Below are 13414 nucleotides of genomic sequence, written 5' to 3'. Positions count from 1 at the left end.
TACATCTTGTGACGTCACATGATAAAGAAAATTAAATATATTTTCACTTTTCTCAAACAATAAAAGAGAACTTGACTAAATTACCTCTTTCATAAAAGGCATGGGAAATGACATTATCCTTAGCATACGTCAGTAACAAGTCGAGGGAATGAGTACTTTTTTCACAAAATGTAATTTTGTGGAATTCTCTTTCTTCCTCATTATCGTTCTAAGCATGTGACATCATAAACTGTAGTGGTCTTCTCATCCAGCAGTATTGCGCTGAAACTTCAACAATTCATAACTTTTAAAGGATTGCCTGATTTTCCTCAAACGTTTACTACTGATGTGTTCTGTTGCTTCATTCACTCACTCCATGTGTATTAACTGATTAAGGTGAACTTCTCCTTTAAGTTAGCAAGCACTTGTCTGGTCTACGTTGTCTACGTTTGCCTGCTCATTTTCACGTTAGTTTGGGGTCTTTTTTATTCTCTCTTGTTTCTGTTTGTCGGTCATGAAATGTGTCATCGCTTTTTCATCTCCGCATGAACTCCACCATACCCGTGTCATGTGTCACGGTGATAGAACGAATGGACAGCCGCGCTCCACCCTTCTCCACTCAAGACAACTGGGTCCCCATCATCGTGACGGCGACTTCTTGGAGATTAAAATTAATCACACACGTACACACGCCATCACACACATTCGGATAACACACACGTATACACACCCAGACAAGCAACTTGAAATCCTCGCAGGTGTCAGTGCAGAAGGCACTTGTCGTTTGGATGATCCCACACACACAAGCAAACACATACTGTAAACGCACACACACACACACACACACACACACACACACACACACACACATATATATATATATATATATATATATATATATATATATATATATACAGACTGTCGAACTTCGAATGTCACGCGTGGGTCAGTGCACTTCTCTTACTTCCTGGTAATCCAACATTAAAAACCACCAAAAAAAAAAATTATAACAAGGAAAATTTGTTATCGGTGAGCTCAGTGTGAAGCATATAAGACAACGAAACAGAAGAAAAGTGTTCTTTTTGAACAGGGTAGTGAGAAGGAGACAGCGATAGGAAATAACATGTGGAAAAAAAAAAACTTATAACGTGCAAAGTATATCAGCTACAAGTATCTCGTGGTGAGAGGACATGGTATATCGGGGTGTACGAGAAGAAACAACCTAGTGCAAGACGCAATAGTACCAGGGAGGTACCTTGAAGCCTGCTGCTTTAGCAGCAAGGGTTATCGCGAGGTTGGTCATGGAACTAGAGACGAGGGTCGTAGCAGGTATAGTGAGCAGCAGTGATGGTATTTCGGGAGCAATACGAGGAGGAATAGTACAAAGAGACGAGGGTATAGTATACCGGGGAGTATAAACGAGGAAGAGTTATATACTATCCAGTGTAGCAGGCCCCAAGTATGGCTGACTACAACTCGAGTGCAGTACAACGAGGAGATGGTATACAAGAAACGCGAGGGTATAGTACAAGGGAAGGCGGGAATAATAATAATTGTGTAGCGAGTAGCAGCGAAATGAATATTGAGGGTATTACACTGTAAAAACATCGGTGTTAGATTTAACACCACGGGTGTTAAATCTAACACCGATCAAACTTCAATAAAGGACCACACCCACAGGTGTTAAGAATGCACTGTGATGGTGTTGAAAAGTGTTCACCTGACACTTCGTGGTGTTAATTTGACACCGTACCTGGTGTTATTTTGACACAGTACTGGTGTTAATTCAAGAATGACACCACATAGTGTTGATCTGATATTTGCTGGTGTTAATATCAATGGTTTAACACCCGTCCAGCTTCAATAAGGGACCACACCAGCTGGTGTTACTTTGGTGTAAATTTATTTTCACATTTTTTCAAAAATCTAGTATTTTAATGTAAAATTCTTGATCGTCCTGTTTAAATAAAAAATCAACAAGAAGTGCAGTTACTAAGAAACTCTTCAAAACACAGTTTAAAATTTGGAAATGACACCCGTAGGTGTTAATTGAACACCATAAATGAGCACCGAAAATTTAACACCAGCTCGGTGTTCACTATTTAACACCAGACTTTTTGCAGTGTAGGAGGAGAAATAGTGCAAAAGACGAGGGTGTATAGTACCAGAAAGATGATAGTATACAAATATTGACTGCTCATGAGGACGATGGTGGAAATTATCATTCCCGAGGTGGTTTTCATACCGACCCTTCTATCACCCCGAGGCGTTAGCCGAGGGGTGATGGAGGGGTCGGTATGAAAAGCACCGAGGGAGTGATAATTTCCACCACCATCCGAATACAGAGCAGTTAATATTTGTTTTATATACCTCATCGTTTAAGACTTAACCAAGATCTAGGGCTAGGCAAATACGAAGTAAATTCTAACTGTTAGGCCTAACGTTAGCCCTAAAATCAGGCCACAGCGCTCGCTTGCATGGTTTTCGTGCATTTCGTAGACTACCTAAAACGCACGGTAATCACTCACAGTGGGTAAGTCACACGGCCTTCGGCGAGCTCCTGCATAAAATCTTGGCAGAAGATTACAGTATACGTCCAGTTTCCCGTCGCTCGTGTTTTAATTCGATATTTCCAACATGCTGAAATTTGTCTCTGCTTCGGGATCCTAAGAAATCCTAAAGACAAAGTGTACGATCTTTGATTCAGCTCACTTCAAATCACGGAAGATCGCTCGATCATATCATGCCATGTTGAAACATGCCTGCTGTGCGCTCACTGAGTGCGATGATTGTGCATGTGTTGTATACGATGCGCGTAGTGAACGTCCTTGGAGGGGTTGCGGACACCGTGCGCGAAGTCTAGTGTACTTGTTATGTGTACAAAAGTCGCGGAGGGTTTACGAATTCTATCACGAGGGTTTTGACTTACTATCACGAGGGTTTTGCCTTTCTATCATGAGGGTTTTGCCTTTCTATCACTTACATGAAAACCCTAAGGCAAGATAGACGGGACTACACCTTGTCACATGATATACTTTTGACCAATCAGTGATACGAATCTCACTTATGAGGTATATAACACCTACTGTACTATAGTGAGTAGTAACCAGCGGAAGGTATATCGCGAAGTAAATGCACGGAGAAAAAAAAATATGGGAGGGTTGCAGCCGATGTAGTGCGCAGCAGCGAAAAGTATAGCGATGGTAAATGAGGAGAATAGTGCAAGGGACTAGGGTATCGTACCGTATGAGGGAGAGCTGGATGTGCTATATTACCCAATGTAGAGTGTAGCAGCAGTGAGCAGTGTGAGATATCGCCAGGGCTGTACATCCAGTGTAGGGGGTAGCAACACGGTTTGCCGAGTTCATCGTTATAATTTACTGTAACATAGCAGACAAGGGTACAAAGTTATACCATCAGGAGATGGTAGGCGGAGGCACCCTTTAGTAGTCCACATTAAATTGCCTCAATTTCAACATGATTTGTCTTCTTTGAATTTAGCGAACGGATCGTTCGCGCCCATTTCTCTTGCATCTGTAGTATTGGAGATAAATTTTATAAGCAATAACAATGAGCTACGTTTGTTTCTGCATTCGCGTTAATTCGTGTATCAGTCAATGCCCCCGCGATGCGTCGCAGGTGGCTTGAAGGCTACCATATATAATATACTTGCCAAATCAGAAACAGGTGGCTCTAAGATTCAATGACTGCTGCAGGTTCCCAAATTATAACTTAAAATGTTATCATAATCATTTTAGAAAGGTAGAGCGTTTGAACCCGAGGTTGTGTTGTCGCTCTTCTTGATTGGCTTATTAAGCACTGATGTCATGCGCAGTCCTATGACAGAGTGAACAGTATGTGAAAGGTGCGAGCATGATAGACGGGGAATGAAAGTAGGCCTAAACTACGTTGATTGAGTGAACGCAGCAATATTACTGGAATTTATACAACAACTAAAAATATGTAGCAAGCCGATTGGTTGATTGCCCATCACGTGATATTTGATTAAAAGTACCATCGTGCGCTGTCTCTAGCCGCGCATTTTTTTTTGAAGCAAAAATGGATATTGCATGTCTGACGTCACCAATGTCCACTGACTCCCGTGTTAAACTCACGATTTACTCGAAGTTTTTGTGCCATTGCACGACTCTAATGTCACAATAAACAAACATCTTGAACTATCGCACTCGTGACCATTCAGTAATTCGTACCACATAAGTGAAGTTTGAGGAAAATCGGACTGTTCGTTCAAAGTTATGAGTTTCTAACGTTTCGATGCCGCCGCGGCCGCCAGTACTGGATGTGACGAATAAAACATTTAGTGACGTCACGCATGGCCAACGATAAAAGACGATATAAAGAGAATTTAACATATTTCCATTTTCTAATTTTTTTTTAACAGGGGGAATGATATTACCTTTCTTATGAATTGGCATGCATTAAAAGTATACTTTTCTTTCAAAAAAAATGTGGATTATTCCCCTACTTTCTGACAAAGGTATAGGTCAAGTTCTATAACTTGTTAAGCTAAGATTGTAATAAGAAAATGTTGAATTTTCTTTATATTCTTTATATCATTGTCGACATGAACTGGTGTAGTCTTCTCATACAGCGACATCATGGCACCGAAAATTTAAGAATTCATAATTTTCAATTCTATTCAATTCAATTCAATCCAAGACAAATGATTTTATTTCCATATAAAGCAATGCAGGGTAGGCCCGAATATACATAACGCTTCTAGGAGTAAAGAATTTCAAATCACACAAATTTCAATAATCATACAGTCATAGTAATTTCATCGTCATATTTCGATAAATGAGCAAGTAAGCAACTGCAATTTTATTTTTAACTCTATATGAAAAAGAAATTGAAACGGATTGTCCGATTTTTCTCAAACTTGATCAACAATGATGTGCTCACTATAGACATTTCCGCATTTACTCAATTAATCTTATATTTGGGTTTCATTTTCCTTTAATCCCTCCTGTTTCTAAGCAACACTCCCATAGTATACAAATTACAAATACACACTCCTGTAAGCACGTACGCAAACTTATTTGGTGTTTAATAGTGGCATCATGGCAAATACCAGAAGAAATCGTAGTGTTGTTCACTGAATATATAGATTCAATCTGCATTTGCTCATACAACTTGTTTGTTGCAACACATAGTTATATCGCACAGGTGCGTATACTGTCAAACTTATTCACTCATGAACTTCATTCATATTGTGTACAAAACGTCCTATAAATCACTTGCTTAATCTACAAGACTCTGAGTCAGGTTTTGTCATTGTTTTCTCGGTCACCTGTCGAGCACGATTTCACTTTCCTGCATGATATTTATTGTGTTGTGTGTCTTCGAATGTTTTGAAGTTCATGGAACAAAGACTATAACGTTGGTGGGGTGACAAAACCTCGTATCTCAATATTTGGTGAAAATGAGTTTTCTTCATTATATTGAAGCTAGGAACCATTACTATGTAATTCCCAATCCTTATATGCCCATCTGCTAAAATAAAGTCACAAATGATAAATAAAAGTTGGCTGTTTCCATTGACTTACATGTTATGGCAGTCATGTTTTTTAGCTCTCCTGAACATTTGACATTTTTGAGATACAAGGTTTTGTCACCCCACCAACGATAAACTAAACAAAATTAACAAACCCTGCTCCATCCCTTTCTCAAAACCTCGTGGAAAAATTGCTCGACAAAAAGACATAGGTATATTGACTGCCCTGTCACCACTGCTCATCATAATGTTTGTTGGCTTTTTTTCTGAAGAGCAGAAAGTATCGTTAAAAAAAGGCAAACACAGTATGGAAGAGAGACTATCAGGTTCGTGACTTTTTTTCTAGCTGTACATATACTCACCCATGACTAGTGCTAACCAAAGTGAGTAAGCCAGATTACTTTAATTACTAAATACTATAGGACTATAGATGGGGCCAGTTGAAGCTCAGCTCAAGCCGGATTTAGGAGGTGGCATATCTCCCTGTATTACACAAGAGCACATACAGTAGCAAACGCACACAAACAGATAGACAAACACACACGCACACACACCACAGAACCAGTATCATATGGTGAAACAGAGTTGCATATTATTCTGATGATGTCAGAATTTGACCGCTAATTCTCCCCCATAAATGAGAAAGGATTAACGAAACGACCTTCGATACCATCCTAACCTCGATTAAGAAAATAATAATGATAATAATAATTGAATGACATCACAGCTAAACGCTGACAGGTTTTTCCCCCTTATAGTGGGCATTATGATCACTTACACACACGCACACACACCACAGAACCAGCGGTGTGGTGAAACAGAGCTGTACATTGTTCTGATGATGTCAGAATTAATTTTGATCGCTAATACTCCCCCATAAATGGGAAAGGAATCCTAAAACAATGTTCGATATACCCTCCTAACCTTGAAGAAAAAAAAATAACATCGTATTGCTGGATAGCTAAACGCGCCGGCGGACAGTTTTTTTTCCCCTTTAATTATGGTGGACATTTTGATTACAATCTTCTACAAGTGCAATTGTTATGAGGATATTAAAAAATATAATTTCATGTTCTCAATGGTATGAAGCAACACGCTTTGTTTTCGCGTCTGTGCTACAGAGTACTCAAGATCTATTAAGTCATCTGGAGTCGAATCATGAAGACCAAAAACATAATTTCTTCGCCTCGTGTGTTTTGACTTTTTTCAAAGTTATTATCGGGTTTAATTCTTGTCATGGACTCATGATAATCATGGTAATATCGATAAATCCTAATCAAATGATTGGCTGAGAGCTATCACGTGACAAGTCTTTTATTTCTATCCAAATGCCCAACTTTACACTGCAAAAAGTCCGGTGTTAAACAGTGAACACCGAGCTGGTGTTAAATTTTCTGTGCTCATTTATGGTGTTAAATTAACACCTCCGGGTGTCATTTCCAAATTGTAAACTGTTTTTTGAAGACTTTCTTAGTAACTGCACTTCTTGTTGATTTTTGATTTAAACAAGACGATCAGGAATTTTACATTAAAATACTAGATTTTTGAAAAAGTGTGAAAATAAATTTACACCAAAGTAACACCAGCTGGTGTGGTCTCTTATTGAAGCTGGACGGGTGTTAAACCATTGACATTAACACCAACAAATATCAAATCAACACCATGTGGTGTCATTTTTTAATTAACACCAGTACAGTGTCAAAATAACACCAGGTACAGTGTCAAATTAACACCACGAAGTGTCAAGTGAACACTTTTCAACACCATCACAGTGCATTTTTAACACCTGTGGGTGTGGTCCTTTATTGAAGTTTGATTGGTGTTAGATTAAACACCCGTGGTGTTAAATCTAACACCGATGTTTTTACAGTGTACGTTTCACCGGACGTTGACATTGCTAATGACTGCCAGTAATGACCACTCGTCTGCGCTCAGTATAGCATTGCCTGTATGTGTATTGCACATGCATCCTAATTGCTTAATATGTGCGGGTTAGTCAGCGTGGAACTAAATTGTGATGGCCTGTGAATTTCGCGAAAATGACTGCCCGGAATTCAAATTTTGTCACACTTTTATATGACACATAATGCATTTTTCTTGGTCATTGTTGGTTGGACGCTGAATAGTAAAAGTATCTCCCCTCCGTAACTCATAAAAAGTGTTATTACTATTGATGTTACTATTGGCACTGACTCAGGCCCTGTGTAAGTAATGTGCCTTATTCGTATAGAATTGACCTGTCCTGAGTTTTTGAATGGGCAAAACGTCGCATGACATTGCCAGTAGTTATTTCAAGACACAATTTTCGAGAAATAGCGTCTCATATCACACTCTGACTGGGGAACGGATTAATAACAATAATCAATACGGATAACCTTTCGTTTGAGAAAACGTGAATACGACATGAAGATGTTGTTGAGGATTGTTAAAAAAGGTCCTCCGCAATGTTTCAGATTATTTCTCTAAAAGTGAAGACACGTACAAACTCGGCACAGAAGAAGGAAAATGTTACAGATCAGAACTGAAAGATTAAACCGCACCGTATAAATCACGATGACAAGACAATGCTTCAGCAACAGAATGGAGATGAAACCTCATTAAACAGGAAATCTAGTTTAATCTCGCGTTTTATCATGTTTATAGCGGAATACTGGATGCAGAGATGTGTTTCATGTTACTTTCAAGTTGTTTTCTTCATTTCCCGCTGTTTATCTATTCCTTTATTCTTGATTCACAGTCACAGTTTGTCCTTAACTTGATGATTATTTTCAAATTGAAATAAATGTCCCTATTTTCCTCGCTGTTACAATCCCTCTAACTCTTTTTTTTTTTATACGGTCCTCCTCCATCTACTTCTCTTAACATCATCTTCATCAACCCTGATATTGGATTTCTGACAATGAGAGAAACACCCTTTGACCTTGGGAAAAATGCTCAGCTGTGGTCGCAGCTAAAATGGTTCGTAGGAGATCAGAGTAGAGAACCCATCTCCCCTCTAATTTATCAACTGTCCTGGCTTCCAACAACGTTACGTTTTTGAATTATGTCTGTCTGTGTGCTTGGTTGATTGTTTTTATCTTTATAATTTGTTGTTTTTGTTATCACTGCGTGTTCTTGTTTTATTTCACTGATCGTACTTCCATATTGCTGAATGTACACTCGCCGCGAAAAAAATAGTTCAACTTTGCACCTTTACCAGTGCCATAATGGGAGCACCTTTACGGGTGCAACTTTGCAACTTTCAGACCAGTTAGCTCCTTTTAAAGGTGCAAAGTTGCACCCGTAAAAATGCTCCCAGTGTGAGACTAGTAAAGGTGTTCTTAGTGTCACAAAGGGTGCAAAGTTGAACCTAGTTTTCTTAGAGTGATAGGGTCACACAATCTAGGGTTTATAATGAGCATTCACTGTCTCCTGGTACCTCGCATAGCTCCAGAGTCATTACCACGAGTGTTCTGGGATCGGGGGATAAGTCGGAGCTGTGTCATCCTGTTGATCATTGCATGCCTGCGGTCTACAGGTAGATACGTGTCTCTTCCCCCCCCCCCCCCCCCCCCCCCCTCATCGATGGTGTCTCAGCGGTGAGGTTTTCAATACCGCAGTATATGACTGGCGTTATCTGATTCATTGGTATCGCCATTGGCACGCAGCACCACCTGCGGCGTACTCTACGCAGGGTTCATGTTTGACGTTTGATTTGGGTTTATCTTGCTATATAGCCACTAAGGAAGCAATTGAGGATAGCAAACATCCATCAGTCAAACGGCTTTATGTATCGTATGCCCCCCCCCCCCCACAAAAAAAAAAATACAACGGGACCCTCTGCAACGATAACTTTAATCATTGTGAATCATTCGAAACACAATATCAGGGTATGAAGCTGTAATTCATTACCCATATGTGACAGAAATTCCCTTCCGATTGCTTCAGTGGTCAAAGAGAAATGAGGATCTTTGTAAAGCATGTCGGGAATCTCTTCCTGCTAAGTTATGTTCAATGTGTTCACACATTAATATGCAGTTTCAAGAGCCTCCAATAGCATCCTAGTGCTCATAAACTTGGAAAAAAACAGACCCATGACTTGCTTAATTAATGATTAATAGGTAAGATGTTATATCTTTAGACCCTGAAATAGCATTTAGACAGTTTCATCATTTTAAAAGTTAACAATGCAGAAATCTGAGTGTAATTTTTGGGGGAACATATACCGTATACTTCCTGAGCAATGATGATAGTGTATAGCTTAGCCATCGCTTCCGCCGAGGAACGGGAACAGCGGATAGGAAGTTTGAGAGACTGTATAGACTTAAAGGAGAAATTTTAGATGATGTGTAGACTTTTGCATTTGAACATCTATAGATTGGTTATACTGGGTACAGAGTTTCAGAATTTATAGTGATTAGGATGAGGTTTGAGAATGTCTATGAATTTCATAACAAATCGCAATGAACAATTAAGTATGATGACATATATAGCATCTTCACATAAGGATGTTTGCCTTGACTGCATGGATGCCTTGAATCAGATTCTGCTTCAGTCTATTTAACAATTGGAAATGCAAAGTACATGGGTAATTATATATTTTAAAAAGCTGCAGCTACCTTCTCGGCGCGTAAGAATTTAATCTACATCATTTCATACTAACGTTTTGTAGACTTGACCGGAGAAATTTAAACTCCTTAATCTTGAGAAGATTTGAAAACAGTGTTGAATAAGGAACATTCTATAAATACAAACTTCTGTGCTAACCCACTTCATATTTTCAGTGATGAATGTTGTGAACCACTATTCTTGAGAAGATCTGAAAACAGTACTGAATAAAGGACATTCTATAATTCAAATTCTTCGGTTATTCCTCTGCTACAGACTTCAATTTTTCAGCGACAAAAAAAAAATATTGTAAGCTCTTAAATCTTGAGAAGATTTGAAAACAGTGCTGAATAAAAAACATTCAAGAATACAAAATTTCAGTGCTAACCCACTACGTTTATTTTCAGTGATAAAAAGATGTTGTAAAGTCTTCAATCTTGAGGAGATTTGAAAACAGTAGGCCCATGGAATAAATAAGGACATCATAGAATACAAATTTCTGTGCTAACCCACTTCATATTTTCAGTGGCAAATGTTGCACATTCTTCAATCCTGAGAAGATTTGAAAACAGTGTTGAATTTAAAAAAAAAAGGCATTCTTATAATCTGTTCTAACAGTCTAGAGAGCTTAATCGAGATGAACAACAAATTTCAAACTATGTTATGGAAGAAACAATAAAATATGGATAATTCATTGAATTGTACGACTAATTGAAATTTCTTTAAAAACTAATCTACGTATGATAAATCTTTATATTATTTTTGTATTTTCGTTTACATAATGAGTTTTTGAAAAAAAAAAAGGTTGCGTAAATGAATTGAAAAAAAAATCTAAGGCTTACCGTAGAGTGTTTGCTCTATGACTGGAACATCAATGACATCAAAGCTTCAATTTTCTTCGTCCTATGCCTCGGCCACAAGTCTTCCGTGCCCGAGGATAGGGGAAAATGTCGGTCATACTTTGTCTGACCAGGGCATCATCGTAGCTGTTTTGGAAGAATCTTTATTTGAAATGACCATGGTCAACATGGTAGGCCGTACCCATCAAATCTTTCGAAATGAATAGTGGCACATGACTGTTGTCATTATCATTTTTCTACTCATCAGATCGGCTGCGTTGAATTTGGTACGTATTTCATATATTATTGCAAAACAATTAGACAGCTATTAAAGTACAAATATAATTTAAATCTGCACCCACCCACCCCCCCCCAAAAAAAATGCAAATGTGTGGCAAAATCATTAACTATTATTTCCTAAGAACACGTTACCAGGGTTACAAGTACATTATGTATTTAACGATTTAGGGGCTTGTGGTAATCCTGCTGAAACAAACAACGGTTCGCGTATAAACAATAGCGCACTTGCAAGAGATTTTAGCAATATGTCTATTAGCAATGACTGCTAAATATTGTAATATAATTAAAGATACAACATCAAGCCAAAAAAAATTGTGGTTTTCTGGACTGTCGTCACTTGAGGAGGCCTCTCCGAGTTTTTCCAAAATTAATAATTATAATGATAATTCTGATAATAGTCCTACTCAATGATTCACTATGTATCTCAATCTCAACTCAACTATTGTTGCCTGCTTTATATTTACGTTCTCAGGCTGAAAATAGAATTCCTATAGGTAACATTACTTGTTGTACAACATTAGAAGATCCAAAGCTCCAAATCCTTAGACACAGTTAATCCTTTGTGTGCCGCGTTTATTTCTTTTTCATTGATTTGTGTGTGAAATCTGTGCGTATTTTGACACATTGGCATTGAAAGGGTTAACACGCCTTCCTCTCTTCTCTCTATTTCAGATACTATATAGTATCCCCTTCTCTGTACCTCCTATACCTTGTCTCGTTATAGTCTCATATTAACCTTGGTGCGTTGAAATTATTGGACATGTTCAACTAGAGGCTGAAGTTGGTTTTTTTTTTTTGTATGCCATTGCTCATTAAGTTTCAGAATGGTGTATCTATCTTATGTGTTCAGTTCAGTTCAGTTCAGTCCAACTGCTATTTATTTTCCATCATTCCAAGAGAAAAAATAAACAAAATACAAAGCATGCAGTACACAACTATTTTTTGTTTCATTTTGTAAGAATACATTAAAATACATGTTACTCTGAGGACGTCATTCCAGTCAAGCACAAAATTATGCTTATGTTGATAACGGTTTCCACTGGTATTCCTATATATTCCTTGAAATACCTAAATGTTTACAGGTACATACAATACAGGACACAATGTGTATGTATGTCTACACGTATGTTATGAATTAGTTTAGTTATATTGATTTTGCCATTTTATGTTATATAGTTAAATTGTCGTTGATCGATTACGGTTGTCGTTTTTGTTTTTGTTGTTGCTGTTGTTGTTGTTGTTGTGGTTGTATTAATTGTCAATAAAATAAACGTGAAACTGAAACAAAGTGAAATAGACATAAGCATGTGAAGTCTCCTAGCATACCATCGCATGACACACACAAGGTAAACATGTGTAAAATATACATTCAAGCTTCAACCTTGCGACCTTTCATATTAAGAGGAAAGTGCCAGGTACGCATTTACCTCTAATGACTATAATTATGAAGAGATACTGTATGTGCTTAAAATAGACCTACTTATGAAAACGGAAAGGAGATCTCCTGAAATACACGTACAGTCGTCACGAGGTGTAGTTCAATTCAAAAGAACAAGGTTGACACAAGTTAACTTTTTAACTCTTCATCTCTTAACTCTCTAGTCGTCATTGGCAACATCCTCGTATTTGATTGTAATATCTGTCAATTTGGTTCCGAGTTGATTAATAACAAATGATATTTAAGTATCTATACTAGTGACCTTTTGATGACATTCGAAGGTTTCATCCCAAAGAGCTACACATCGAAATAATCCATCATCATTGGCATGCTTTGCATTAAAGATGCCTTAATAAGGAAACATTTACGTGTGCTTTTCTGTGCAGCATAACGACCCTGAGCTGTGTGTGGTGTTATGTCGTTTTACATTGCCATGGATACACTCAAGGTGTGTGTAAGGGGGGGGGGGGAGTTTATTGAGGTACAATATAATGATTGAGGACATTAACGTAAACACGCAAGCATTATCTTCAAATTATTTTATGTAATGTATAATGGTGATCATATTACAATACCATCCATACCGTAAATATCACTTTTCCGACATTAGATATTTTGTATGACAAAAACAAAGACATACATGCACATAATCGTCAAATAGAACTGTGGTCACCTTTCTTCTCATTCGGTGATAGCACCAAAGAATAACAACGACCGATCTTTCCTTTCATATCATCAGATCATTGTCTTTCATAA

At 38.0% G+C, this 13414-nt stretch overlaps 1 protein-coding gene across 1 annotated transcript in view; it reads right to left on the bottom strand.

Moving 5' to 3' along the window:
- Positions 1–5860, bottom strand: part of LOC139731585 (uncharacterized) — a 40473-nt gene extending 34613 nt beyond the window's left edge. The window contains exon 1 of the mRNA XM_071642474.1: positions 5857–5860. Within this exon, the coding sequence (XP_071498575.1) occupies positions 5857–5860 (4 nt within the window). The remainder of the gene's footprint in view (positions 1–5856) is intronic.
- Between the last annotated feature and the right edge of the window lie 7554 nt (positions 5861–13414).

Source organism: Diadema antillarum, unplaced genomic scaffold (assembly GCF_040938485.1).
Source record: "Diadema antillarum isolate AM-2024a unplaced genomic scaffold, OU_Dant_1.0 seq00000381_RagTag, whole genome shotgun sequence".
In the NCBI taxonomy this organism is placed as follows: Eukaryota; Metazoa; Echinodermata; class Echinoidea; order Diadematoida; family Diadematidae; genus Diadema; species Diadema antillarum.
Note: the sequence above shows the minus strand (reverse complement) of the source record. Positions and strands in the feature narration are given on the sequence as shown.